Raw genomic sequence first — 27,429 nt, 5'->3', positions numbered from 1 at the left:
GCCTCCCTCGGGCCGCGGGGGATTGGCGGGCGGGGGGCGGGCCGGGGGCGGGGCCGGCTCCTTCATCCCCTGCCCCGCGTGGGGCCGGAGCAGAGAGGCAGCGGCCGCGAGAGCCGAGCACCGCGCGTCCCCACCGCGAAGCCAGGTACCGCCAGGGGCCCCGACCCCAGCCCCGCGGCGCTGCACGGGCCGAGCCCTGCGGTCCACCCTCCCCCCGGAGCCGGCTCCGGCCGCTCCCCCGCCCGCCCCGCCGCGGCCGGCGCCCAGCCTCCGAGCCCCGGAGCCCCCGAGCCGCGCGCGCTGGGACGCAGGGCTGGGACCCGCGTGTCGGACTCCGCTCGGAGCGGGAGCAGGTGCCCCGGGAGGGGCGCCCTGTCGCCCTGGCCTCGGAGCAGGGCCGGGCCGGGCGGGACAGCAGGTCGGCGACACCCGATGGGCTGCCGAGGCCCGGCCTGTGCGGACGGGCTGGAGAGGGCCCGAGGGGGGCCGAGAGGGCCCGGAGCGACCCTGGAGCGCCGCCCCGACGGGCACCTGGCCGGCGAACCGGCCGGTTAGCAGGCGGGGAGCCGGTCTATTTAACCCAGCTGCGCCGGGCAGGGGGTGGAGGGCGGATCGGGCCGGGCTGCCTGAGGAGCTGCGGCACATGTTGGCCCCAGAGCCTGTGCCATTTGCAGCCGGGCCAGCGGGCATGCGGGCACCGGGCGCTGCTGGCGCCCGAACCTGAGGGCGGGGCTCGATGTGCGCTCCTCTCCACCAGGTGCTCAGGCCCGGCGGGCGGTGAGAAGTGGCCGGGCCAATGCTAGGAGCCCGATTGTTTACACCTGGTCTGGGAGGGGGGCTCTGAGGCGGGGCCTGTGGGGACCCGCCCTCTCCCCCCCACTGACCTGAGCCCTAAGCCCAGGTATAGGCTCCAGGTCCGAGGGCGGCTAAGGCAAAGGTCCTTGCACTGTGGGGATACCTCAACCCAGGAGCATCCTTCCTGCAGACTCCCAGGCCTGCCTTCCTCCCATGAGGACCTGGGTCCCTGGCTCCCCTGGAGGCCTGTCCCGTCCCCACCGCCGTGCACAGGCTGGCATGGGCTCCTTCCTTCTGGAAAGCAAGCACCTGCCTCCTAGGTGCTCAGTCTGGAGCACAGAAAGCCACCGGGGACAGTGCCATCATAGGAGGGAGCTTTGCACAAGCCTGGAAGGCTTCCTGTAGGAAGCACCAGAGGTGGCAGGAGTCGGGTGGAGGAGGCCAGGCCTGACGCCTCTCTCAGAGGACTGGGAAGACTGGAGCAGGAGTGAGAATCTCTGACTCCTGGGCATGGGGGGCGGGGGCTGTCTCTGGTGGAGGTGGGGTACGTGTCTCAGAACTTGGTTGAGACACCTGTCCCCTCGCTGGCTTCTCGGGCCACCCCTTGGTTCAGTGCTGGTCCCTTTGGCCCAAAGCACACAAAACCCCCCAGTCCAGAGCTCCGGGAGGCCGGAGCAAGAGCGGTGGCTGCCCCTGTCCTGGTGTCTGCTGCCCCAGCAAGGAGCCTTAGACAAATGGGGAAGCTGAGGCAAAATGGGACAGGCTAGGGGGTTCATGGTGTCTGGGTGGGGCCAGGGCAGGTTTTTGGACGGAATGGAGCGCACTCTGAAAGTCTGGGCTGGGTGTGGGGACAGGCCCTCAGTTTGAGGGGAACGTGTTTTGGGGGAGTTTGGCGTCTGTGTGCAGAAGGCTGGGGGGGCGGGGGGCGGCCTGTGCGTCGTGGGACGGGCCCCGTGGGAGGGTGCCCTACCAGGCACGGCCGGGCCAGCTGCCGTTGGAGCCAGGGAGGTAGGCTGGGAGCTTGCCAAGGACCTTGAACCCCTTTTACGTGTTTAACAACATTTACTGAGCACCTACTGCGTGCCCTGTGCACACTCAGTCTGGAGGGTGGAGGGCTGGCCTTTGACTCCGAATAAGAAGACAAATGTGGGGTGGGTGGGGTGCTCTAGGGGACCAGGCAGGGCTCTGGGGGGCGAAGGGAAGGCCCGGCTGCTGGGGCAGGAGGGGCCTTCCGGCCAGCAGCTCAGGGTGGCTGGGCTTTGGATTTCCGCTCTGCAGGCCACGTCCTGTACAGCCCCTCAGCTGGCACGTCTTCACACGTGCGGGCCCCCGAGGCTGGGGTCACTCCCACCGCCGTCCTCTCCGCATATCTCTCCCATTGTGTGCCGTGGTGCTGGCAAGGGGGTGTTTTCAGCTGGGCCCGGCCTGTGGCCCCCCCACCCCCCGGTGGGCTCAGCCACACCCTCCGGATGTCCCTGCACCTAGCTGGGGGGGGGGGGCACCTGCCTTTGTGGGAACCTGGAAACGCCACAGCAGCCTTTCGGTGGGGCCTCCAGGGTCCTGCCTGGTCACCCCTGCAGGGCCCCCTGGGTCTGCTGCCTGCTCACCTGGGCCTCTGGCTGCCTGTGCTCCTGGGCCGTGTCTGACTCTCCTCTGTCCCTTGCTGTCTGGCCTCTGTCTCTTTCTCCGTCCGGCTATCACTGACGGCTGAGCCGCCTCTGGCTGTCCGTCTCTCTCTCTCCCTGTCTGAATGTCCAGCCGCCTCCCTCGGTGTACTTCTCTCTGTTTGTGTCCCTCTGTCCATCTGCACCTCTCTGACCCCCTGTCCCCGTCGGGATCAGGGCTCATGGACAGCATGTGTCGGCGTGTTTTCTCTCTCTGCCGCTCCTCCCTCCCCCTGCCTCTCTCTGCTTCTTCTGGACGTTGGATGGAGCCTCTCCTCCAAGCTGACCTTGCCGTCAGCCCCCCCATCGGGGTCTCCGATGAGTCCTGAGCTGCCCCGGGCCCCTGCTCCAGCTTTCTTTGGGGCCAGAAGTCCGGCTGTCCAAATATTTGGCCGCCTCCAGGGGATTCCGGGTCAGCAGGGAGGAGGATGGGCTGGCTGGCTCGGGGTCTTCCCTGCTCCTGGGGGCCCCAGGCATGTGATGTCCTGTCCTTTGCCTCAGCTGGGCCTCAGGCTACACGTCCCTCTCAGCGGGCTGGCAGCGGGGGCGGGGGCTGCTGCTGGCTCTGGTCCCGACTCGAGCCGCCGAGAGGTTCCAGCTACAGCCGCTCCGGGGTCAGCCTGAGCGAGGAGGGTCCAGGGCTGGTGGGCGGGGAGGCCTAGGTGTCTGGGGCTAGGGCAAGGCCCAGCTCTACGCATCTGCTGAGTGTCTAGAAAACACACCCCGACACAGGAAAGTCCACCTTCCGGCCCCCCCTTCCAGACGCCCAGAAAACAGAAGCGCAGCCCCAGGCACAGGGCCGGGAGCCAGGGGAGGGGGAGCGGTGTGGCCACCGCAGCGATGCTCTGGTCACCGACCTTCCCCACGTGGGCCCCTCTTGCGTGCCACCGGCCGGTGTTGGCCACACACTGGCCACTTACCCGGTGTTGTTGACAAGGAGGGCGTGGTGGATGGAGAATTGGGTCTACTGAGGTCAAAATCGGGAGCTGAGGTGCTGGGGGCGGGGCGGGGCGGGGGTGTGACACCTCTCCTGTTCTGGACACACTCCCACATGCCCTGGTCCTGAACCCCTGACCTCAGCGAGCCGATCCTTGTGGCTGTGCCTTGAAAACACGCAGTCCAGAGGGGGGAGTCCTGTCTCCCTGTTAGCCGACAGCTTGCCTTGGGAGGGTGTGTTCCCTCTGAGTCTGGGGAATCAGGTGGGCAGAGGGGTGCCAGGCTGGAAGGGGCACCTTGTCTCAGCCAAGGGGGTGAGTGATCAGGATGGGGGAGCTGGAACTGGGGCAACCCTCATCCCTGAGACCCCCAAGGGTAGCCACGAAGGAGCCTCCAGGCCCGCTGCCTCTCCTCGGAGACCTGGGCTAGGTTAGGCTGCCCTGGCACGGGAAGCGGGGGGCCATGGCAGCCAGCTCTGTGGGACTGTGCGTCCACCAGGCTGTGGCCACAGGACCGAGGGGCACAGCGAGGCTGCCTCCCGCTCCCGCCGCGGGGATGGGGAGGAAAGCAGCTTCCCACCGCGGCTGACACACGCGGCGCCTGGATCGGGCCTCGGAGTCTTTAATTAGCCACGCTCACACCTGCCAAGGTGCGCCTGACGAGTTCGCACCCCGTGGTGGCGCGGCGCGGCGCGGGGGCGGGCGCTGCCTGCTGCTCTGTCCCCGCGCCCTTATCTCCCAGCAGAACAAACAGGCCGGGGCAGTGGCCTGGCCATCGATTTCCTGCCCCGGCCCCTGCTGGCCCGTGACAGATGCCATCCTGATGACCCACCTCAGGTCACGGGGATCGCCCCGCCCACAGCCCAGCTCCCGAGCCCGGGGTGTGCTCTGGGGGCAGAGGCCTCGCTTTGTCCCCAGCTGTGGTCAGACCTCACGGGACCCCAGGAGGACAGGCAGACACTGAGTTCTGAGTGGGGGTCCTCTGCCCAGAGGCACGCGGCGAGGCAGGGCGGCTCAGCCTGGACGCAGAGGCTTTCCCCAGAGAGTGTCTGCGGGCAGCTTTCCTTAGGGGGGCGGTCCCCTGAGTCCACCCCGACCCCCTGGTAGAGAGAAGCCTGGGGAGTGGCGGGCCCGAGGTGAGGGGTGAGGGTGTCAGAAACGGCGGCCGGCCTCAGGGGATGGCTGGGGGTCTGCGTGCCAGGCCAGTGCTCATGTGCACCCTGGGCCCCCAGCCCTTAGCCCTGCCCTAGAGGGAAGGACCGACTCCTTGACTTGGCCTTCAAGGCTTCTCAGACTTGCCTATGGCCACGGAACCTTCACTCCCCCCCTCACAGCCTGCCTCACGCCACACCCCAGGGCCTTTGCCCACGCTGTGTACCCTGCTTGAACCACTCTCTCCTATTTCCCCACCATGGGGACTCCCACTGGAATTTCAGAACTGACCCCCTCGCCGCCACCTCCAGGAAGCCTTCCGTGATGCCTCGCTCTCCCCTTCTCTGAGTCCCAGCACTATGCAGTTCACACTCAGTTGCAGCAAGAGCCCGAAGGTGGTGGTGAGGGGTTTGCGCGTTTGTCATTTCCAGACTGAAAGCCGGTTGAGGGTCCACGTACCCATGTCCTCTCTGGGATCCCAGGCCAGCCCAAGACCCAGCGGGGCCTGGTTGTGAGTAATAGACAGGCCCTGAAAGTCTACGCTCTGGTCCTGCTGGGAGTGAGGAACCTGGAGGCTGGCCCCCAGCACTTTGGCCATGACCATGCTGGGGGCTGTGGTCTCCCTGGAGGCAGTGCCTGGCTGCGAGGGAGGGATATTAAGGCAGAGCAGGGCGCTTTGAGCAGGCTGCCGACTCAGCACCTAGGGCCTGTCCCGGCCTGCCCAGGTGGGAGGCCCGGGAGGGCAACCCCAGCTCAGAGCTGGGGCATCTGGAGTGACTCAGCACACCAGGTGCTGGCACCTCCACAGCAGCTGGGGCCCTTGGACGGCACGGGTGGCGAAGCAGGCTGACGTCAGGGATCTGGTCCAGGGACGAGGCGTGAGAAGAGATGTTCACATCCAAGGTGCTGAGGGCAGGGCTGGATGGAGGAGAGGAGGGTCCAGACTCCCGCACCAGAGGAAGGAGAGGCAGATGGAGGGGGTCCGAGGGTGCCAGGTGTGGGGTCCCCGGGAACAACATGTCTGGCATCTGAACTCCGGTCTGGAGCAGAGGGGGGCGGTCCTCTGGTCCGTTCGGTGTGGCTGCGGCCCCCAGGACACGGGGCCCGAGGCCCGAGGCCCGAGGCTGGCCTCCCCTCCCCTCCCCTATTCCCAGGCCTGAGGTCCTGGTGCTCCAGGTTCAAGAGCAACCCCCAGACCATCCGGTTCTGAGTGGGGACAGAGGGCTCAGGGCAGGACCAGGACTCCCAAGCAGAGGGGGTGCTGGGCGCAGGACGGAGCTCTGGCTGACCTGCTTGGCAGTGCTGCCCGCTCGCTGGTCACCACGCTGGCCTCGGCTCTCCTGCTGGCCAACTGGCCTTCAGACTCGCCTTATAGATCCCGAGGGCACCGTGCCCAGGTGCCTTCTGGTGATAGGTGGGTGGCTCCCGTCCCCAGGGTCAGGAGAGGGGCCAGCAAGCTGTCCGGGCAGTGAGCATGACTGGGGGTGGGGAGCGGCGCGGGGCAGGGCTAGTTCCATGAACCCCAGTGGAGCCACGCCCCAAAGCAGGAAAGGGGGCTGGCTGGTCCCATGGCCCAGGTGCCTCTGCCACTGGCAAGGCCCTGAGCCCTGGCCTGGGGCTCCAGGAAGGGGGGGCTGTTCGAAGGGCCCTGGCAGTGGGCACCTAAGGGTGGGGGCTCCCTGAAGGGAAGGAGAGGCCTGAGGGAAAGCGGGGCCTGAGGCCAGGGCTGGTGGAGGGTGAGGCCTGTGTGGCCCAGAGAACAGGGCCCGGGGCACCCATTTCCCAGAAGGGCCCCTTGCAGGCGGCGGGCGGGCAGGTCCCAGGTGTCCGGCACCCAGCACTGCCTCAGGCCTCCTGGCTCCGAGGGGGTGGCCTCCGCGCCTGCCATTCCCAGCGCCAGCTCGGAGCCCACAGAGGGGCCTTTGTTCCGGCTGCCAGCAGCGCCCGCCGGGCGGCTGGGAACCGGGCCCACAGCCCTCACCCTTTCTCCAGCCGTCGGGCCGTGCCACTCTAGGTTGGCCAGGAGGCCCCTGGCACACAGAGCGGGCACAGGAAACCGTCTCCCGGCATTAACTTCAGGGAAGGGACAGTCCAGGCCCCCCGAGTGGGACATGGGGGCCTGGGACTCAGCATCCAGCCTCCCGGTGCCACTGGGCTCTGAACTTAGGGCCTCCGACTGACCCTCCCTTCCCAGATGGGGAAACTGAGGCCTTAAGGGCTTGCTGGGCCGGCGTGTGTGTGTTGGGGTGTGAGGGGAGCACCGTGTACCGGCGGAGGTGCCCCTCAGGACGCCATGGCGACCCAGGCGTCCAAGCTCTGGTCCCCCACGGGCAGGTTCCAGGGGGGCTGCGGGCAGAGCAGCTGGCGCCGTGCCCTGGGTGTCCTGGGAGGCGCGGGGCTGAGACCTCCTGTGGGGGCTGGGCCTGGGCCTGGGTGCGGGGCTGAGACCTCCTGTGGGGGCTGGGCCTGGGCCTGGGCCTGGGTGCGGGGCTGAGACCTCCTGTGGGGGCTGGGCCTGGGCCTGGGCGCGGGGTGACCCAGGGACCGTGGGCTCTGCAGGCTTCTGAGTGTCAGTGCGAGGGCGAGGCTGTTCCCGGGGCCATGGAGGCGCCTCTGCAGACGGAGATGGTGGAGCTGGTGCCCAATGGCAAGCACTCGGAGGGGCTGCACCCAGCGGGCACCCCCGCTGCAGGCAATGAGAGGTGAGCGGGGGGGGGGGGGGGGGGGGGCCGCCAGGGCTCGGCGCAGAGGGGCTGAGCTGACCCCTGCCTGGCCTGTGCCTGCAGGGTCCAAGGCCCCCGGCGGAGCCGTGTGGAGGACGAGGGCTTCCTACAGAAAAGCCCGGGCAAGGAGCCGCACTTCACCGACGTGAGCGGGCAGGGAGGGGCTCAGGCACCCTGGGGGCGGGGCGGGGGTGGGGGGCAGGGGCAGGGAGGGGCTCAGGCACCCTGGGGGCGGGGGTGGGGGGCAGGGGCAGGGAGGGGCTCAGGCACCCTGGGGGCAGGGCGGGGGCGGGGGCGGGGGGCAGGGAGGGGCTCAGGCACCCTGGGGGCAGGGCGGGGGCGGGGGGCAGGGGCAGGGAGGGGCTCAGGCACCCTGGGGGCAGGGCGGGGACGGGGGGCAGGGGGCAGGGAGGGGCTCAGGCACCCTGGGGGCGGGGGCGGGGGCAGGGGGCAGGGGGCAGGGAGGGGGCGCCCAGGGCGGGGAGGGAGGGAGGCCGAGGGGCAGGGAGGGGATGCTGAGCTCCGTCCCCTGCTGACCCGCCCCTTCCCGCCGCAGTTTGAGGGGAAGACCTCGTTCGGGATGTCCGTGTTCAACCTGAGCAACGCCATCATGGGCAGCGGCATCCTGGGACTGGCCTTCGCCATGGCCAACACGGGCATCGTCCTCTTCCTGTGAGTGCCAGCCCCACCCTCCCACAGACGGCACCCCAGGCAGGCCACCCCCAGGACCTCCCAGGAGCGCCCCCCCCCCCCCCCCGTTTTCTGTCCCGAGGCCCAGGTGCCAGCCCCAGCCAGGCCAATGCACCTCACCCCCCAGCGGACCGCGGAGCTGCGGGCAGGCCGGGCGCCCTCCGGTGGTAACGGTGGTGGAGCCCATGGCCAGGCCCGTGTGCACACGTGTCCTTACTGGGGAGCGCTGCCCCGCAGCCGAGCGGACACACGTCTGTTCCAGGAACTCAAGGAGCGGCGGCTGGCAGGGCCTCTTCTGGGTCACGGTCCTTCTGGGTCAAGCCAGGGGGCTCACTGTCCCCCCCCCCCCCGGGCCTGCTGAGCATGTGCCTGTGGGGTCCAGACCTGGTCCCAGACCCCTCCCCCACACCTCCCGGGGCCCCTCGCCTCCGCGGCCAGGGGAGCCCAGGGGTCTTTTCTCTCCATCGCCCCAGGTTCCTGCTGACGGCCGTGTCCCTGCTCTCCAGCTACTCCATCCACCTGCTGCTCAAGTCCTCGGGGGTCGTGGGTGAGCCTCGGGCCCACCTGCGGGGGGCAGGGGTGGGGCGCGGCGGGAGGGCGCTCCTGACTCGACCCCTTGGCCCCCAGGGATCCGTGCCTACGAGCAGCTGGGCTACCGCGCCTTCGGGACCCCCGGCAAGCTGGCGGCCGCCCTGGCCATCACGCTGCAGAACATCGGAGGTGCGCGGCGGGCGGGCAGCGGGCAGGCCCAGGCGGGCAGGGAGGGGGCGCTCTGAGGGAGGGCTGGCTGCTGACCCGGTGCCTGCCCGCCCCTCCCCCAGCCATGTCCAGCTACCTGTACATCATCAAGTCCGAGCTGCCCCTGGTCATACAGACCTTCCTGAACCTGGAGGAGAAAACTTCGTGAGCCCCAGGGTGGGGTGGGCTGCTTGAGGCTGGGAGGCCCCCGTCTACCCCCCATGTCCACCCCGGGCCCTGGGAGCCCAGGTGGGGCTAGTGGGAGAGACCCCACAATGGCTGGGGGAGGGGCAGACAGCTGCCAGGAAGGCTAACATCCAGCCCCGCCTGGCTATGAAGCACCTAGTCTTAGGGGGACCCCCGGGAGAGCCACGTGGGTGGGGTGAGGGCACGGGGCCCTGTGCGCAGGAGCACCCCAGAGCCTCGGGCTTAGCTCTAAGCGCCTCTGTTCCTGCTGTGGCTCTTAGCCCCGCCCAAGGGATTAGGCCCGGGGTGTCCCAGTTGCCCGTCCTCAGTTCAGCCGATCGATGGCTTCAGCCACGTTGGTGAGTCGGGCGGAGAAGACAGAGGCCGCCCCGGCCACAGCCAGCGAGCAGAGGGGCTGCCGCAGAGAGCACACCCCCACCCCCACCCCTGGGCTGTTCCAAGGAGCTGGCCTTGGGGCCTGCCCAGAAGGACGGTCCGGTCCCTGCCCCTTCAGTTCCCTGAGGCCCTGCCCATGGGCAGGCAGGAGGGACCACAGCGGCTCAGGTTGTGGGCAAGTCCCCAGACCCCATGGAAAAGGCTCGCCCCGCAGAGCCAGCTTCTTCATCCCGCCACCGCCCTGGCCCCTTGGGCCGCCCCTGGGGAGGCGGGGCCGGACCTCCGGGTCCTGAGACCTCCGGGTCCTGAGAAAACAGCAGAGCCTGATGGAGGGCCCTCGCCTCGCCCCGGGAGCGTGACAGGCTGCCCGCGCCAGACGGGGCAGGAGGCTCGGTGCCAGGAGGGGCAGCAGTGGTGCCCCCGCTGGGGGTGGAGGCAGGCGGCCCCACGCCAGGCTGCGTGGCTCTGACCTCGCTCCCCACTCCCCTCCCGCAGGGACTGGTACATGAATGGGAACTACCTGGTGATCCTGGTCTCTGTCACCGTCATCCTGCCCCTGGCTCTGATGCGGCAGCTCGGTGAGAGGGCAGGGCCAGGGCTGGGACGGGGCGTGGGAAGGACAAGCCAGGGGGGACCCTGTCTCACAGCGCCCCGTCCCCGGCTCTGCAGGCTACCTGGGCTACTCCAGTGGCTTCTCGCTCACCTGCATGGTTTTCTTCCTCGTTGCAGTGAGTCCCCCCCCCAGTGCCCCCCGCTGCTGGTCAGGGAGGAGGCAGGTCCCTGGGTCCCTGTCAGAGGGAGGAGGCAGGTCCCTGGGTCCCTGTCAGAGGGAGGAGGCAGGTCCCCTGGGCCCCTGTCAGAGGGAGGAGGCAGGTCCCCTGGGCCCCTGTCAGAGAGAGGAGGCAGGTTCCCTGTCAGAGGGAGGAGGCAGGTCCCCTGTCAGAGGGAGGAGGCAGGTCCCCTGGGCCCCTGTCAGAGGGAGGAGGCAGGTCCCCTGGGCCCCTGTCAGAGAGAGGAGGCAGGTCCCCTGTCAGAGGGAGGAGGCAGGTCCCCTGGGCCCCTGTCAGAGGGAGAAGGCAGGTCCCTGGGCCCCTGTCAGAGGGAGGAGGCAGGTCCCTGGGCCCCTGTCAGAGGGAGGAGGCAGGTCCCCTGGGCCCCTGTCAGAGGGAGGAGGCAGGTCCCCTGGGCCCCTGTCAGAGAGAGGAGGCAGGTCCCTGGGCCCCTGTCAGAGGGAGGAGGCAGGTCCCCTGGGCCCCTGTCAGAGGGAGGAGGCAGGTCCCCTGGGCCCCTGTCAGAGAGAGGAGGCAGGTCCCCTGGGCCCCTGTCAGAGGGAGGAGGCAGGTCCCCTGGGCCCCTGTCAGAGGGAGGAGGCAGGTCCCCTGGGCCCCTGTCAGAGGGAGGAGGCAGGTCCCCTGGGCCCCTGTCAGAGAGAGGAGGCAGGTCCCTGGGCCCCTGTCAGAGAGAGGAGGCAGGTCCCTGGGCCCCTGTCAGAGGGAGGAGGCAGGTCCCCTGGGCCCCTGTCAGAGAGAGGAGGCAGGTCCCTGGGCCCCTGTCAGAGGGAGGAGGCAGGTCCCCTGGGCCCCTGTCAGAGGGAGGAGGCAGGTCCCCTGGGCCCCTGTCAGAGAGAGGAGGCAGGTCCCTGGGCCCCTGTCAGAGGGAGGAGGCAGGTCCCCTGTCAGAGGGAGGGGGCAGGTCCCCTGGGCCCCTGTCAGAGGGAGGAGGCAGGTCCCCTGGGCCCCTGTCAGAGAGAGGAGGCAGGTCCCCTGTCAGAGGGAGGGGGCAGGTCCCCTGGGCTCCTCTGTCAGAGGGAGGGGGCAGGTCCCTGGGCCCCTGTCAGAGGGAGGAGGCAGGTCCCCTGTCAGAGAGAGGAGGCAGGTCCCCTGGGTCCCTGTCAGGCAGCTCCCCCATCTGGTTAGATCAGAGCGACTTCCCAGGCAGCCTCGCCTGGCCCCCCTGACCCTCCCCCCCCCCACCAGGTCATCTACAAAAAGTTCCAGGTGCCCTGCCCACTGCCCTCCAACTCTGCCAACATCACAAGCAACTCCAGCCTTGGGGAGGGGACACCGCCCCTGGAGGAGACTTTCAGCTCAGACTCCTGCACCCCAAACTACTTCACACTCAACATACAGGTTCTGACAGGCCCGGGGTGGGGGCAGGGCCGGGGGACGCTGAGGGGGCGGCCCTGACAGTCTCCACGCTCCCCAGACGGCATACACCATCCCCATCATGGCCTTCGCCTTCGTCTGCCACCCCGAGGTGCTGCCCATCTACACGGAGCTCAAGGAGTAGGTCCTGCCGGAGGGGCGGGCTGCCTGAGCTGGTGGGGGCGGCGGGGACGGTGTGTCCGCAGGGGGGTGATGGGCCCTCCAGGTGCTATAGGTGACGAGGGAGGGGAGCGGGGCTGGGGGGGGCAGGAAGGAGGCTTCTTTGTCGCGCATGGTGAGGGGGCGATGCCAGAGAGACCCGGGGCACGTGGGGTCTGTCTCCCAGCATGGCCCAGCCAGGCACCAAGCCCCTCCCCCCCCCCCCCCACCGCAGTCCGTCCAAGAGGAAGATGCAGCACATCTCCAACCTGTCCATCGCCGTCATGTACGTCATGTACTTCCTGGCCGCCCTCTTCGGCTACCTCACCTTCTATGGTAGGCGCTGGACCGCGGGGCGGGGCAGGCCAGGCGCTCGCCACGGGCACGGTGTCAGGGTGGACCCAGGCCCGAGCCCACCCCCTGCCCGGCCACCTGCTGACCCCCCCGCCTGCTGACCCCCCCACCTGCTGACTCCCCTCCCCACCTGCTGACTCCCCTCCCTGCCTGCTGACCCCCCTACCTGCTGACCCTCCTACCTGCTGACCCTCCTACCTGCTGACCCTCCCCCATCTGCTGACCTCCCTCCCCGCCTGCTGACCCCCCTTCCCGCCTGCTGACCCCCCTCCCCACATGCTGACTCCCCTCTCTGCCTGCTGACCCCCCTCCCCGCCTGCTGACCCCCCCACCTGCTGACCCCCCTCCCCGCCTGCTGACCCCCCTCCCCGCCTGCTGACACCCCCACCTGCTGACCCCCCTACCTGCTGACCCCCCTACCTGCTGACCCTCCCCCATCTGCTGACCTCCCTCCCCGCCTGCTGACCCCCCTTCCCGCCTGCTGACCCCCTCCCCACATGCTGACTCCCCTCTCTGCCTGCTGACCCCCCTCCCCGCCTGCTGACCCCCCCACCTGCTGACCCCCCTACCTGCTGACCCCCCTACCTGCTGACCCTCCCCCATCTGCTGACCTCCCTCCCCGCCTGCTGACCCTCCCCCACCTGCTGACCCTCTCCCACCTGCTGACACCCCTCCCCGCCTGCTGACCCCCCTCCCCGCCTGCTGACCCCCCTCCCCGCCTGCTGACCCCTCTCCCCACCTGCTGACACCTCTCCTCGCCTGCTGACCCCCCTCCCCGCCTGCTGACCCCCCACCTGCTGACCCTCCCCCACCTGCTGACCTCCCTCCCCGCCTGCTGACGCCCCTCTCCACCTGATGACCCCCCTCCCCGCCTGCTGACCCCCATCCCCGCCTGCTGACCCCCCCCGCCTGCTGACTCCCCCTCCCTGCATGCTGACCCCCCTCCCCGCCTGCTGACCCCCCTCCCTGCATGCTGACCCCCCTCCCTGCCTGCTGACCCCCCCTCCCACCACCGCAGACCGCGTGGAGTCGGAGCTGCTGCACACCTATAGCCAGGTGGACCCGTTCGACGTGCTGATCCTGTGCGTGCGCGTGGCCGTGCTGACGGCGGTCACACTCACAGTGCCCATCGTGCTGTTTCCGGTGAGCCCGGGGCGGCCGGCGGGGTGGCTGGGCCGTCGGATGGCTGGGCCGGCGGGTGGCTGGGCCGGCGGGTGGCTGGGCCGGCGGGGTGGGCGATGGGGCTGACGGGGTGGGAGATGGGGCTGATGGCTGATGACTCCCGCCAGGTGCGCCGTGCCATCCAGCAGATGCTGTTCCCGAACCAGGAGTTCAGCTGGCTGCGGCACGTGGTCATCGCCATCGGCCTGCTCACCTGCATCAACCTGCTGGTCATCTTCGCCCCCAACATCCTGGGCATCTTCGGGATCATCGGTGAGCGTCTGGCCGGGAGGGGTCCCCCGAGAATTTCTCCTCTGCAACTCCGGGCGGGTTCCGGAGCTCACGCACCACACTTATTTATTTAATTGACTTGAGAGAGGGAGGGAGGGAGGGAGAAACATCGATTTGTTGTTCCTCTTGTTCAGGGGTCCTCTAACTTTTTAAACAGGGGGCCAGTTCACTGTCCCTCAGACCGTGGGAGGGCCGGACTATAGTTTAAAAAAAAACTATGAACAAATTCCTATGCGCACTGCGGGCCCGGGACGAGTCGGCTGCTAAGCAGGACAGGCAGCGGCACCCGGCGGGCCGGATCCATGTCCTCGGCGGGCCTCATGGGGCCCGCGGGCCATAGTTTGAGGACCCCTGCTAACCACTTAGCTACCCGGCCAGGGCCTCCCACCCACATGGAAGTGGTGGCTGCTGGCCATGTGCACGGCATGGCCTCCACCTGAGGTTTTGTCTGTAAGGCTGTTGTAACACCTTTTGAGGACTCAGAACCACTGAGGCGGTGCCTCCACAGAGGAGGTCTTGCCCCCACCTCTCACGTGAGGAACCTGAGGTTTAGAGTGACTAAGGGAGTCGCAGGGCCATTCAGCTGGTAGGTAGGGAGCCTGGATTCAGGCCCGGGATCATGGGACGACAGTGTAGGTGCTCTGCCCACCGCCCCAAACCGCTGGGGGCTCTGCACTGGGAAGATCAGCAATTCTGAGACATCTTGTGGGGGACCCAACTCAGGAGCCCGACTCCCTAACCCAGCTCTGCAGGGATGGCCACACGGGCCCGGGTGTCATGGGTATCAAGGACAGGGCTCTTGGTTGTATAGATCCGAAATCCAACTCAAAGTGAGTCAAGCACGAAGGAATGTATTGGCTCAAATAGTAGACACGCTTTCAGGAATGGCTGTATCCAGGAGCCCAGCATCCTGAAGCCTCCGTCTCTAGCTCGTCACCTGCCTTTCCCCTTTGCCAGCTTCATTCACCGACATTCTTCTGGTACCAGCGGAGCTATCCTTCCACCCCAATGGGCAGAGGACAAGGGGAGGGGCTGGCGGGCAGAGCACCTACAGGGACCGTTTGATTTCATTGGGCCCAACCCCTGAGACGTAGCCAGTCGGTGGCCACGAGCCCTCGGCGGCCATGCCTGGTTTGTTACAGGTGCCACGTCCGCCCCCTGCCTCATCTTCATCTTCCCTGCCATCTTCTACTTCCGCATCGTGCCCACCGAGAGGGAACCTGCCAAGTCCACCCCCAAGATCCTGGTGCGAGGGGCCTGGAGGCCGAGGGGCTGGTATGAAGCTGAGGGCACGGCTCTGACCTCGGTGCTGACCCTGACCCCTGACCCCTGACCCCACAGGCCCTTTGCTTCGCTGTGCTTGGCTTCTTGCTGATGACCATGAGCTTGAGTTTCATCATCATTGACTGGGTGTCCGGGACCAGCCGGCATGGAGGAAGCCACTAGGACAGCCGTCCTGTTCTGCCCACTCATCCTGCACCCCCCGCCCAGACTCCGCCGCCCCTGCTCGCACCCGGGCCAGGCAGGGCCAGGAGGAAGGCGTGGCTAATGTTACGGCACGTGGCCCTGCCCACGTCCTCTCTGTGAAAGGTTTTTATTTTTAAAGAGAGCCAGGACCAAGGCCCTTGGGCCCTACCCTGCTGGGCACCGGGGCTGCAGCGCCTTCCTGAGCTGGGCATGGGGCGGGAGCTGCACCCCTGCTCCCCTCATGTTGCCTCAGATCCCCCCAAACCCCGTCCCCCCCTTGCACAGAGGCAGACACTGAGTCACACCGCCTGTGGGGCACACAGCGCGGGGACCAGGCCGGCAGCCACCCCCCACCTGGCTGCTGGGCCACGGTCTGCCCCTGAGGCCCCAGCTCCCTTGCCCCCATCTCCCCCCAACCCCCCCCACCCCATCCCCCGGGCCCCTCACAGGCACTTGGGCTCAGGTCCTTGGATGCTCTCGTCCCCTCTCCCACCCCCTCCACCAGGAGCAGACCCCCCACTCTGCACCTGGAGCCAGCAGGTTCTCTGGAGGGTGAAGCTGGTGTGGGGACCCCCCCAGGGACCCCTGCCTGCACCTGCACCTGCACCAGCCCTGGGGAGGCTGGGACTCCCTCACCCGAGCCTGGGCTGAAGCTCAGGTTCCAAGAGGAGGAGAGGCCGGGCCCCTGGGGCGGGGAGAGGCTGGCGGCAGCCTTTTATAAAAATGACACACACGCTGTGCTCCACGTTCTTGACCTCCTGGGGCCTGGGTTCCTGGAAAGCGGCGTGGGAGCTGGGACGTGGGGGTGACAGGGGGCCCTCCTGCCTCTGTCCCGGGATGCGGTGGGCACAGTGCGAGTCCCCCCCCTCCCTGTCCCGCCACTGCGTGCCCAGACCCTGCTCTGGGCCCGGGCCAGGCTGCGCACAGACCTGCTTTCTGCCGGGCGAGGTGGGGAATGAATGAGGCCCAGGAAGTGGGACAGAGAGGCTCCGGAAGGAGGCAACGTGAGGTGCATCCAGCGACGAGGTCTCCGGAGCCGCAGAGGCCCCGCCTCCCGCTGCCCGTCCCGTCCAGGGCCCCGTGCCCAGCAGCAATACCTGGGTGGTGGTGGTGAGGGAGCCGTGTGGCCTGAGTGTGAGCGAGGGCGCCCAGGCCAGGCAGGGGCTGCAAGGACAGGGCAGCCCAGGTGCCCGGCCCCGGGGGACGGGGGGGGGGGGGTGCTGGGAGGCTGACCATTGCCTGGGGCGGGCCTGAGCCAGCGGGGCCCAGCGGGATGGAGCTGCCCAGGTCTTGGCACCAAACCCTCATTAGCAGAGACCCTGTGCCCAGCGAGGCCTCTGAGGAAAGGGCAGCAGGAAAAATCCAGTTTGAACTGGCAGGGCAGCTGCCAGCATGGGCGCCCCTGAAGAAAGGACTTCCTCAGGCTGGTGGCTGCTGGGGCCCCGGCGTGCCAGCGCGGGGGCGGGGGGGGGGGGGTGCTTCCTGCGCCTGATTCTCATCAGCCCCACGCCTGGCTCCTGGGGAGCCCCAGGATCCCAGAAGAGCTGGACACGGGGCTCTGGCTTCTTCCCCATCAGAGGCTGCAGCCCGGCCTCGGACCCTGGGCTCCTGGGAGCGGGAAGCAGCACAGGCAGGGGCCGCCCTGCACACGGACCTGGGCCTGTCCTCGCCCGCCCTCCATCCAGAGAGGCCGCAGGGGACTTGCTGGCAGTAGCTCCCCACCGCACCCAGCGGGCGAGGAGGGCCCTGCCCGGGAGGCCTCCATCTCTGCTTCCCAGCACGGCCGCCCCTGGCCGGATGCTGGCAGCAGATGTGCGGCCACTACACTACATCCAAGCTCAAGTCCACAGACGGAGCGTGACTGGCCTCCCCGCTGTCCGGTCCCAGACACGGACCCAGGAGGCCCCTGGTCAGCGTTAAGCATTTTTGTGTTGTGAAGAGGGATCCCAGGTCTTTTTTCCTCTTTTAAAAAATTTCTCTGGCCCTGGCCAGTTTGGCTCAGTGGGTAGAGTGTCGGCCTGGCCAGTTTGGCTCAGTGGGTAGAGTGTCGGCCTGCGGGCTGAGGGGCCCCAGGTTTGATTCTGATCAAGGGCACGTACCTCGATTGCAGGCTCGATCCCCAGCCCCAGTCAGGGCACTTGCAGGAGGCAACCAATCGATGCGTCTCTCTCACATCGACGTTTCTCTCTTCCCCTCCCTTCTGCTCTCTGAAAAGCAACGGGGAAATACCCTTGGGGGCGGACTAACAACCACAACATTTCTCTGGAAAAAAAAAAACACACCACAAAAACCACACACACGAAAACTTGTTCTGATTGGAATATTGACAAGATAGAACAGCAGAGGGTCCAGCACAAAAGGCCTAGGTTTCTCGTCGCTGCTCTTATGGCTGCTTGTAACAGGAAGCAAGTGAGTGTAGACCAGGGCCTGGCTGGCCTGTGCGGGCTCCATCCCCAGGAGGGGGCGTGCAGGAGGCAGCCGAACCATGATTCTCTCTCATCATTGATGTTTCTCTCTCTTCCCTCTCCCTTCCTCTCTGAAATCAATAAGATTTTTTTTTTTTTTTTTTTGAGAGAGAGAGAGAGACCAGGAAGAGGCATCTAAGTCTGGGTCCCCTGCGCCTCCCCACCCACCCGTGGGCACAGGTGCACATCGGCCTACCCACTGAAGAGGGGTCAGTCATTCATCCGCCAGGTGTCCGTGAGCCCTCTGAGCCAGGCGCCTCCCCGCACCTGTGCCCGCGGCAGCGCGTGGGGGAGGCCCGCCTTCCCGGGACTTGCGTTCTGGCTGGGCTGGGGGATTCAGACCAGAGAGGTGAGACAGTCAGTAGGTCCCGGCATGTGTCAGCAGATGCTTGGTGCTACTGTAGGGAGCAGACTAGCCAGGGGAGGGCAATGGACATGGGTGTGCAGGGTCAGGGGGCCTCGCTGAGAAAGGGGCACGTGATCAGAGGTTTGGAGAGGGAGGAAGCCATGTGGATGCCTCAGGGGACGTCCCAGCCGGAGGGTCAGCCAGTGCGGAGCGCTGAGGCAGAATGTGCCTGGCCCACGGGGCGGCAGCCAGGCCCTCACGTGGCCGGTGTCAGCAGAGGCGGGAGAGCACGGAGGGGCGCGTGGGGGCCGGGAGGGGCCGGTTTCTTCGGGAAAGGCAAGAGCTCTGGGTCCTGACACAGGAGGGGCAGGAAGGACTCAGTAGCCACTAGAAGCTTAAATGGATCATTCTGGCCACTGCCCCGAGGCTGGACTCTGAGCGGGGGCTGGGAGCCCGGGCGGAGCCTGGCACAGGACCACCCAGTGGTGCAGACAGAGACGTTGAGTGGCCCAGCCCTGGGGGCTCCATGGCCGGGGACAGACCCCGGGCTCGTCCTGCAGGCAGAGGCGGCACGGCTCCCTGAGGGTTGGGGTGAGAGGGGAGGGACAGAGACAAGTCAAGGTGACGCCCAGCCCATCTAGGGACTGAGCTGCCACTGCACCCGCTGGGGGAGGCTGGGGGAGGCTGGGGGAGGATGGAGGAGGCTGGGGGAGGCTGGAGGAGGCTGGGGGAGGCTGGGGGAGGCTGGGGGAGGATGGGGGAGGCTGGAGGAGGCTGGGGGAGGCTGGAGGAGGCTGGGGGAGGATGGGGGAGGATGGGGGAGGCTGGGGGAGGCTGGAGGAGGCTGGGGGAGGCTGGAGGAGGCTGGGGGAGGATGGGGGAGGATGGAGGAGGCTGGGGGAGGCTGGGGGAGGCTGGGGGAGGCTGGGGGAGGCTGGGGGAGGATGGGGGAGGCTGGAGGAGGCTGGGGGAGGCTGGAGGAGGCTGGGGGAGGCTGGGGGAGGCTGGGGGAGGCTGGAGGAGGCTGGGGGAGGCTGGGGGAGGCTGGGGGAGGCTGGAGGAGGCTGGGGGAGGCTGGAGGAGGCTGGGGGAGGATGGGGGAGGATGGAGGAGGCTGGGGGAGGCTGGGGGAGGCTGGGGGAGGCTGGGGGAGGCTGGGGGAGGCTGGGGGAGGATGGGGGAGGATGGGGGAGGCTGGGGGAGGCTGGAGGAGGCTGGGGGAGGCTGGAGGAGGCTGGGGGAGGATGGGGGAGGATGGAGGAGGCTGGGGGAGGCTGGGGGAGGCTGGGGGAGGCTGGGGGAGGCTGGAGGAGGCTGGGGGAGGCTGGAGGAGGCTGGGGGAGGCTGGGGGAGGCTGGGGGAGGCTGGGGGAGGCTGGGGGAGGATGGGGGAGGCTGGAGGAGGCTGGGGGAGGCTGGAGGAGGCTGGGGGAGGCTGGAGGAGGCTGGGGGAGGATGGGGGAGGATGGAGGAGGCTGGGGGAGGCTGGAGGAGGCTGGGGGAGGCTGGGGGAGGCTGGGGGAGGCTGGGGGAGGCTGGGGAGGCTGGGGAGGCTGGGGGAGGCTGGGGGAGGCTGGGGGAGGCTGGGGGAGGCTGGAGGAGGCTGGGGGAGGCTGGAGGAGGCTGGGGGAGGCTGGAGGAGGTTGGGGGAGGCTGGGGGAGGATGGGGGAGGATGGAGGAGGCTGGAGGAGGCTGGGGGAGGGGCAGGCTTGGGAGGGAGGTCAGTTTTGCCAATGAAACACGGGCTGGACGTCCGCATAGAGATGCCCAGTGGACGGTGGGTGTGTGACCCGAGTTCAGCAGAGTGGCCAGCGCTGGAGCCTTGGGTCTGGGAGGCAGAGGGAGTGGACAGTAGGGAAAGCCAGGGGCCTGGGGGAGATGGGGAGGTGAGTTGGGACAGAGGAGGGCAGCAGGCAGGTGTGAGCGGGGCACATTCCTGTCCGGTGCTGGGAGGTGAGGCGGAACCACCAAGGCCCTGAGCAGGAGCAGCTGGGCGGGGGGAGGGACCAGGAGGGTGTGGGCACGGGGAGCCGGCCAGCATCAGCTGCTCACGGACATGAGGGTGGAGGGCGGGCCAACAAGCGGCTGCCGAGGGCCTGGACCAGGGCTGGGTCGTGGAGGGAGGGCACGTGCGAGTGGACGGACGGGTGGAGGAGAAGGGGGCAGGAGCTAGAGAGGCCAGGGCAGAAATGTGTGCAAAGTGAGAGAAGCAGGGCCCACGGAGGCTTTTCAGGAAGACGGGGAGGACAACGTTGCAGCAGCCGGTGTGGCTCGGTGGGTAGAGTGTCGGCCTGGTGACTGAAGGGTCCCGAGTTCGATTCTCGCCAAGGGCATGTGCCCAGGTTGCCGGCTCGATCCGCAGCGTGGGGCGTGCAGGAGGCAGCCGATCCACGATTCTCTCTCATCATGGATGTTTCTACTTCTCTCTCCCTCTCTGAAATCAATAAATAAACATATCTTAGTTAAAAACCCGGGAGGAAGCAGCCATGGAGTAAGTAAGAGATTGGGAGGCGCTGCTAAGATGGCGGGTGGGAGGTAAGCGAAGGACCCGGGCAGGATGTGGAGGAGCGGAGCTGGGAGGCAGGAGGTGGCGCTCGGACGGTTGGCATCGGGGAGTGCGCAGGTGGCCACGGGCTGGCAGCGAGGGGCATCTGGGTCCACGAGGCAGCCAGGGACCCCAAGGAGCAGATGGAGGGGCCCAGGGGAACCCTCAGGCGTCGGCCTTGACCTCCATCCCGACTAACTTGCAAACAACGGAGGGCAGTGATCGTGGGCCCAAAGTGATTTAGAAAGAGCAGCCCTGGGGGGTCTGAAAGGAGCAACCGGCTTCCAACACCACGCGAGGCTGCAAAGCTGCCTGCGCCGGGCTCCCGGGGCGCGGGCGACCTCATTCCCCCGGCGCCGAGGCGGCCTCTGCTGCCCCCTCGCGGCCAGCGCCGCAGCCTCTAGCCCGGCTGGTGGGCTGCGGGCGGCGCAGCGGGTCGCGAGGTTCCAGGCGTGGGAAGGAGGCAGGCGGGCGATTTCTGGGCAGGGAGGGGCGGGGCCCTCCACACGGGCATCATGGGCAGGTGAGTGAGGAGCTGCCAGTCCTACACTTGGCAGGGCCCTCGGGGAGCCAAGGCCGCAGCCCCCCAAGGGCTCCCTGATCCCGGAGAAAGGGGCCGGGTTCCCAGACCCAGCCTTGGCCAAGTGTTCTGAGAGCCCCTCCAAGCATTACCCAGCCCCTCCTCCCATCCTGCCCACGTCTTTGAGGTCAAACTCAGCCGGGCACCCGCAGCCCCCACTCATCGCCGAGCCGTGGGCTGGGCGCAGGCGATGGCCATGGAACCGCCTGACCCTCGGGAAGCAGGGGACGTGTCCAGCGAGATGACCACCCACATCAGCGTCTCATCGACGCTGTGGATTGGGGGAGCGGGAGGCGAGGGGGCGTCCTGGGACGGAGTGTGAAGAAGCCGGGACCAGCAGAAGCAGAAAGGCGGGTGACCTGGGACCGTCTGGGGATGGGCTGAGGGTGGCGAGGCTGGAGAGGGCCCGGAGGCCGGGGGTCAGACAGGGAGAGGGCGTCGGGGCGTCCCGGAGGCTCCGGCCTGTGCAGGGGGGCCTCTCTGGCCCCGCAGCGGCAGGTCGGCGAAGACGGGCCAACGAGGCGGGAGGGCAGGCCCGTTGCGGGGTGACAGCGAGTGGGGAGGTGCGGGGCTGCGCGGGCCTCTGCTCTCGTGCTGCGCCCCAGGCCCGCCAGGGGGCGCCGTTGCCCCGCAGAACCAGCCGGGTCGGTGGCGACCATCGAAATCCCGCACTCGGCCTAGAGAGGCCCCGGAAGGGGCGGGGCGGCGCGCAGGGACCACTTCCGGTTTCAGTCGGGCGGGGCTGCAGAGGCTCCCAGCGGGGAGCCGCCGTGGGCGGGGCGTGTGTGGCGGAGTGTGGGGGGTGGACTGCGGTGGGCCGGGGACAGGCGTGTTTTCGGGGTCCCAGGGCAGGAGTGAGGGCAGGGGTGGGGTCGGGGCGGGAGGCCGAAGGTGGAGGGACAGCCGGGCCTGCGAGGCTGCACCCCAGCAGCTCTGCCCCATGCCTGCGCCTCCTGGCCTGGTCCCCGGTGGGACACAGACAGCCTTGGGGTTCCCGGGAGCCTGGCGCTGCCCAAGACCTGGGAGCGGGGATCGGAAGGCTCCCTAGCGATGGAGAAATGGGAAGGGGCTCCAGCAGGGGACGGGGAGAGGTCCGCACAGGTGGTGGGGCCGCAGGAATGGGGCGAATGGAAGCCCTTGACACTGGTTTTCTTGAAATGCTTGAGCGATGTCCATTTGGAGGAGAGGCTAAGCCTGCAGGGCCCAGCAGCCCAAACCCGGGAGGAGACAGGCTCAGCCAGTTATTCGCCCTCCCCGCCCCCCCATTTCCCCGGAGCTCCGTTCTCCTGGGGGTCATGAGCAGCCCCGTCTCCACAGGCTTCACGCCATTACTCTCACCTCCTGCACTACTTGGGGGTCACCCCTACCTCCCTTCCTGCCTTCCTTACCCCTCACAGAGCCGGAGGGAACTTGTAGATGGTAGATCATGTCACTGCCTGAACGCCCTCCAGTCGTTTCCGTCACACTTGGAACAAAATTTAAACTTGTCCCTGCCCCTCGGCGCCGGTGCTCCGCCTCTGCTGACTACCCACTGGCGCGACGAGCCCGCAGCCTGGCCTGCTTTGGAACAAACCAGGCTGGTCCTCACCTCGGGGGCCTTGGTGTCTCGAAAGCTTTTCCCTCTGAGCCTGAAGCAGTCCCCAGCCAGGCTCATTGCTCTAACTCAGCTCTGTTGACTAACGAGTTTGCCGACCACTGCTCTCACTCTACCGAGTTGGCTCCTGTCGCAGCGTCGGCTCCTGGTAGCACAGCAGAGCAAAGCCCAGCTCCCAGGGCTCCGGCCCGCATCCTCCCAGCCATCCACAGGAAGCCCCAGGGCCCAGGCGGCTGAGCCGTCATCACAGGCTGCCTGCTGTTGCATCACTTCATTAGAGCTCTTTTTGCTCTTTCATTGAATTAACTCCCGGGAAGCAGGGCTAATGCAGGGCCTAAGGAGTCCCGGAGAGGCCACCAGCCCCAGCCTTTGGCCAGCAAGGCAGGGAGAGCCATGGGACCAGGCGAGCTGAGGAGGGGCTCCGGGCATAGGGTGGTTACTGTTCCCCAGGCCCCCCAAGGACCCTGGGTTTCCCAGGGGAGGTGGCCTTTAGAGACTGTGTAGGTGGCAGACACAGTGGCAAAGTTGGGCCATGAACTCTTCAAGGACAAGAAGCGGGCCTTGGCTCAGACCTTGGCCCCAAAGCCCTGAGGGCACCCTGGGTCCCCTCCCAAGGCACTGGGCAGCTCTCCCCCAGTCATATCAGCAACACCCTGAGTGCCAGGACCAGTTGGATTCGCAGGGCCACACCTGAGTCGCTGGCTCGGAGAGACGGTGCCTGCTACAGGCTCAGATCACCCCCACCTCAGCCTCCATCCCCTGGGGCCCCGGGGACTCCCTCCCCGCCCACTCCTCAGGGATGCCTCTGGCAGGCCGTCCTCACACCGCTGTCCCTCCTGCGCTTACTGCGCTGGCCAGGCGAGCTCCTTCCGGCTCCAGGGCCACGCGGCCCCTCCTGCCCCAAAGTGTTTGCACTTTGCTGCCTCTGCCTTTCACTCTCTCCTCGGGGCTGGTCACACAGGTGGTCCCTTCTCGTCATTCCAAGGCCCCTCCTGGGACTGTCCCCTCCTGCGCGTACCCCAGGGGCGCTTGAGTCACTGGGTTGGTTTTCTCCGAAGCGGTGGATTCTGTCCTGTTTCCTGGGCTTGCTCCCGGAGGGCAGGCTCCCAGCTCCTCCCTGACCCCAGGGCTCTCGGCACCAGCGAGTCCCAGTGAACACCCTTTGAACAGACGAACTCTCCTCCCAGAGCCCCCCCTCCAAGTGAAGCCCCCCAGCCCATCCAGAAATTTCTGGCAAGGAGCGCTGGGGCCTGAGTTCCCCGGGACAATGACAATTGTCTCTGCCGGAGGTGAATGAGCCGGAAGGGGTACCCTGGGCCCCAAGGCCCCCCCAGGCTTGGGACTGCTTCTCTGGGAGGGGGAGAAGCCTGGAAGGAGGGGCTGGAAGGAAGGACGGAGAGGCAGGCAGCTGACTCCAATCTCAGAGGCTGCTGGCGGAGAAGCAGGAAGCAGGAGGTCAGGGCGGCCCCGGAGGTGGGGCCTGGCGCGGGGCTGCAGGGAGGGGCGGCTCCAGCCACTGAGGTCTCAGCAGAAGCTGCTGGGCGCTGGCTGCCAGGCTGTGATTTGGTCACAGGGCCTCCTAGGGACTCCCTGCGCCTGGGAGCCACCGAAGCGGGGTGGCCGGCATCCTGGGCTCCGGGGATCCCTATGGGGTTCTGTTTGTTTCTGGACTCAGGGTGAGGCAGACACACCCGCCCGAAACTGCCTTTGGGGAAGTCGGCAGCTTCCCCTTCTGGAGCACAGCCCACTGAGGGGTCTCTGTTCTGCTCGCTGCTCAGCCCCTGGCCAGCCCCCTGGCCAGCCCCCTGCCCAGCCAGTGCCAGGGCCTCAGGACACGCTGGGCCTGCTCTGTGGCCAGTGATCACCCCAAGGCTGTCCTGGCTTCCCAGTGAGCTGGCAGCGGCCACCTCCCTCCCAGCTGAAGTGCCACCAATTCTGCTCGATGCCCCTTCATTGTCTTTTATGGTCTAGTTCAGTGGTCGGCAAACTGCGGCTCTCGGGCCACATGCGACTCTTTGGCCCCTTGAGTGTGGCTCTTCCACAAAATACCACGTGTGGGTGCGCACGTACAGTGCGCTTGAAACTGCGTGGCCCACGCGCAGACGTCGGTTTTCGGCTCTCAAAAGAAATTTCAGTCGTTGTCCTGTTGATATTTGGCTCTGCTGACTAATGAGTTTGCCGACCACTGGTCTAGTCAGTGGTGCTGGGCTGCGTGCACAGGTTCAGGTCATACCTCTGGCTAGGAAGCCAGCCTGGGTCCCTGAGTGAAGGCAGCTGGTGACACCCCTCACTAGATGGCCTGGGTGGGTCCTGGCCCCTTCTGGCCTCAGTTGTCTCAGCTGTAAAGCAAGGGGTTCCTCCAGCTGTGACTCTGGGTTTTCTCCTCGGCCCTTCCCCAAAGCCACCCGCCCAGTCCCACCTCCCTGTCCCCTCCTCCTGGATTGTTCTTCCTCGTCGCTCTTCTCCCTGTCGCTCTCCTCTCCCACGGCACCTCCCCCAGGAAGGCTCCCCGACCCTGGTTTCTCCCTTCTGTGCACACACACAACTATGGCAAATACTTTCAGTGTCCACGGGTTTAGTCATTTACACCTCTCCCAGCTCCAGAGTGGACGGGCGGGGTAGAGTTTGTGGGATTCATTCATTCAGTCTGACAAGTGCTCAGCCACCCCGGGGGATGGTGCTGCAGGCATCTGTCATCAGAGGCCTGGGTGAGAGCGTCCACTGGGACGCTGGGGTGTGTCCGGAAGGAGGAAGCCCAGGACACAGCCAGGGAAGGACAGCTGAGGAGGAGGGATGAGTGGGGGAGCAGGCGAGGCAGAGTGCTGGTGTGCTGGCATTGTGCCAGCGGAGGGAGCCGGGGACACCCTCAGCGGGGTCACCTACGGGGCCTTGCGGAAATTACTATTGTGACAACTCACCCCTACTGAGGGCTTTCCGTGGGCCGTGCACATTCTGAATATTTTTTTAAAAATATATTTTATTGCTTTTTTACAGAGAGGAAGGGAGAGGGACAGAGAGTTAGAAACATCGATGAGAGAGAAACATCGATCAGCTGCCTCCTGCACACCTCCTACTGGGGATGTGCCCGCAACCAAGGTGCATGCCCTTGACCGGAATCGAACCCGGGACCCTTCAGTCCGCAGGCCGATGCTCTATCCACTGAGCCAAACTGGTTAGGGCTGAATATTTTTTAAAAATATATTTCAGCCCTGGCTGGTTTGGCTCCATGGATAGAGTGTCGGCCTGCAGACTGAAGGGTCCTGGGTTCGATTCTGGTCAAGGGCACACACCCGGGTTGCGGGCTCGATCCCCAGTTGGGGGCGTGCAGGAGGCAGCTGATCCATGATTCTCTCCTACGGTGGATGTTTTTATCTCTCCTTCTCCCTTCCTCTCTGAAATAAATAAAAATATATTTAAAAAAAATATATATATATACAATCCTCACCCTGAGGTTATGTTTTATTGATTTTTTGAGAGAGAGAGAGAGAGAGAGAGACATTGATATGAGAGAAGCATCCATCAGCTGCCTCTCCTATATACCCAACCAAGGACCAAACCCGAAACCTGGGTAAGTGCCCTGACCAAGAACTGAAACCTCAGGCCTTTGGTGTATGGAACAATGCTCCAACCAAGTGAGCCACACCCACCAGGGCATGCGTATTTCACGTACTTTCCCTCCCTTGTCCTGACCTCAGCCAGTGCCGCGGGCAGGTAGTCACATTGGGCCCATTTTGCTGACAAGAAAAGCGAGGCACGGGGAGTTTCTGGTACTTGTTCAAAGTCACACGCAGCCAGCAAGTCTGCAGACTGTTCCCCAGAGTCCTTGCGGTCAACCTCCACTCTGCCCGCTCTGCCTCCTGCCCAGTCCAAAGTGCGTGCGGGCTTCATCTCAGGGCACTGGGTGCCACAGAAGGGTGTAAGCCGGCTGGTGTGGCTCAGTGTGGAGCGTTGATCTATGAACCAGGAAGTCACGGCCCATGCCGGGGTCGCGGGCTGGATCCCCAGGAGGGGGCGTGCAGGAGGCAGCCGATCAGTGATTCTCTCTCATCATGGATGTTTCTCTCTCCCTCTCCCTTCCTCTCTGAAGTCGATCTACATACATGTAGAAGGAAGGTTTGTGAGCAAGAGCGTGGTGTGACTTTGCTGCGTGTAGAGGATGAATTGTGGGGGAAACGGAGAGCCAGGGGGAGGCAGGAGGCCTAGAAGAAGAGACTCCAGGGACAGAGAACAGGGACACATTTGAAGGGGAGCCGAGGAGGGGAAGAAATTGACAGGATGCAGGGGTGGGGCGGTGGTCATGGCTCTGGATGGTGAGAGTTCATGAAGTCAGGATCCCAAGACCAGGGCCAGTGTGTGTGTGTGTGTGTGTGAGTGTGTGTGTGGTTGTGGGCGGTGGCGTGGGGGGGGCGGGGCAGGGCAGTGTCTTGGGGAACCTTCAGAGCAGTCTGGGACACGGGCTGGTGATCAGGGGGGAAGCTGGGCTGGAGATGATCCAGTGGGGTTCTGAGCCCCTGAGTGGCACGTATGTGACCGGCGTAGTACACAGCGGCCTAGCCATAGCCCTGGGGACCCCCCTGGAGACGGAGAGGAGAGGGCGCAGCCTGGAGCGGTAGAGGCAGGGTTTGCTGGACTCTCTAGGAAAAGCACTTGACTGGATAGGAGGAGCTAAGTGGTGGGAAGGGTGCGAGGGCCACATAACCTGACCTGGGGCTGGAGGCGGCCATACCTCCCAGGGGCCCCATCCCGCCCCGCCTCCATCCATTGGGGTCTGTGTGGGCCCACCTCTGGTGAGCCTGGCCTCCAAGGAGCTGACAGGTTCTCCCTGTTGCCCGGCAACTGCAAGAGCTGTTGGCTGTTGCTAGGAGCCGACTGGGGAGGCCAGAGGAGGGAGGATCAGCTCTCCAGCATGGGGCGGAGCTGGTGGGGGGAGAGGCGAGCCCAGCCTCAGGCGGGCTGTGTTCCGGGCTGCGGTGCCGTTTTTTTAGGGTGTTCCGTGGGTCAGAGGCACCTACAGAGCATAGCTCTGCGTGTCTGTGTCCCAAGT

The 27,429-nt window shown here is 66.5% G+C and overlaps 1 protein-coding gene across 3 annotated transcripts; it reads left to right on the top strand.

Moving 5' to 3' along the window:
* The first annotated feature begins 81 nt into the window (after nucleotides 1-81).
* On the top strand, nucleotides 82-15,602 carry SLC38A3 (solute carrier family 38 member 3). Of its 3 annotated transcripts, none has more exons than XM_080674297.1 (16): nucleotides 82-145; nucleotides 7,106-7,248; nucleotides 7,333-7,414; nucleotides 7,826-7,941; nucleotides 8,433-8,506; nucleotides 8,587-8,679; nucleotides 8,781-8,862; nucleotides 9,775-9,857; nucleotides 9,949-10,007; nucleotides 11,256-11,408; nucleotides 11,485-11,564; nucleotides 11,818-11,918; nucleotides 12,955-13,079; nucleotides 13,226-13,370; nucleotides 14,531-14,634; nucleotides 14,730-15,602. In XM_080674297.1, the coding sequence occupies exons 2-16, from the start codon at nucleotides 7,148-7,150 to the stop codon at nucleotides 14,832-14,834; spliced, it is 1,503 nt and encodes a 500-aa protein (XP_080530423.1). In that variant the 5' UTR covers nucleotides 82-145; nucleotides 7,106-7,147; the 3' UTR covers nucleotides 14,835-15,602. The 3 variants fall into 3 exon arrangements, with proteins under 3 accessions (XP_080530423.1, XP_080530425.1, XP_080530424.1); XM_080674298.1 differs by lacking the exon at nucleotides 82-145 and adding an exon at nucleotides 6,664-6,782; XM_080674299.1 differs by lacking the exon at nucleotides 14,531-14,634 and having other exon boundaries at nucleotides 14,730-15,599.
* Nucleotides 15,603-27,429: the final 11,827 nt, after the last annotated feature.

This window comes from Plecotus auritus, assembly GCF_963455305.1.
Source record: "Plecotus auritus genome assembly, chromosome: 6".
Classification (NCBI taxonomy): domain Eukaryota; kingdom Metazoa; phylum Chordata; class Mammalia; order Chiroptera; family Vespertilionidae; genus Plecotus; species Plecotus auritus.
Note: the sequence above shows the minus strand (reverse complement) of the source record. Positions and strands in the feature narration are given on the sequence as shown.

Bases quoted from the DNA above. Each gene is read 5' to 3' on its own strand.
- SLC38A3 (XM_080674297.1), top strand. From the start codon at position 7,148: ATGGAGGCGCCTCTGCAGACGGAGATGGTGGAGCTGGTGCCCAATGGC. The intron at 9,858-9,948 runs GTGAGAGGGCAG...CCGGCTCTGCAG, and splicing joins GGCTCTGATGCGGCAGCTCG to GCTACCTGGGCTACTCCAGT. The intron at 13,371-14,530 runs GTGAGCGTCTGG...GGTTTGTTACAG, and splicing joins GGGCATCTTCGGGATCATCG to GTGCCACGTCCGCCCCCTGC.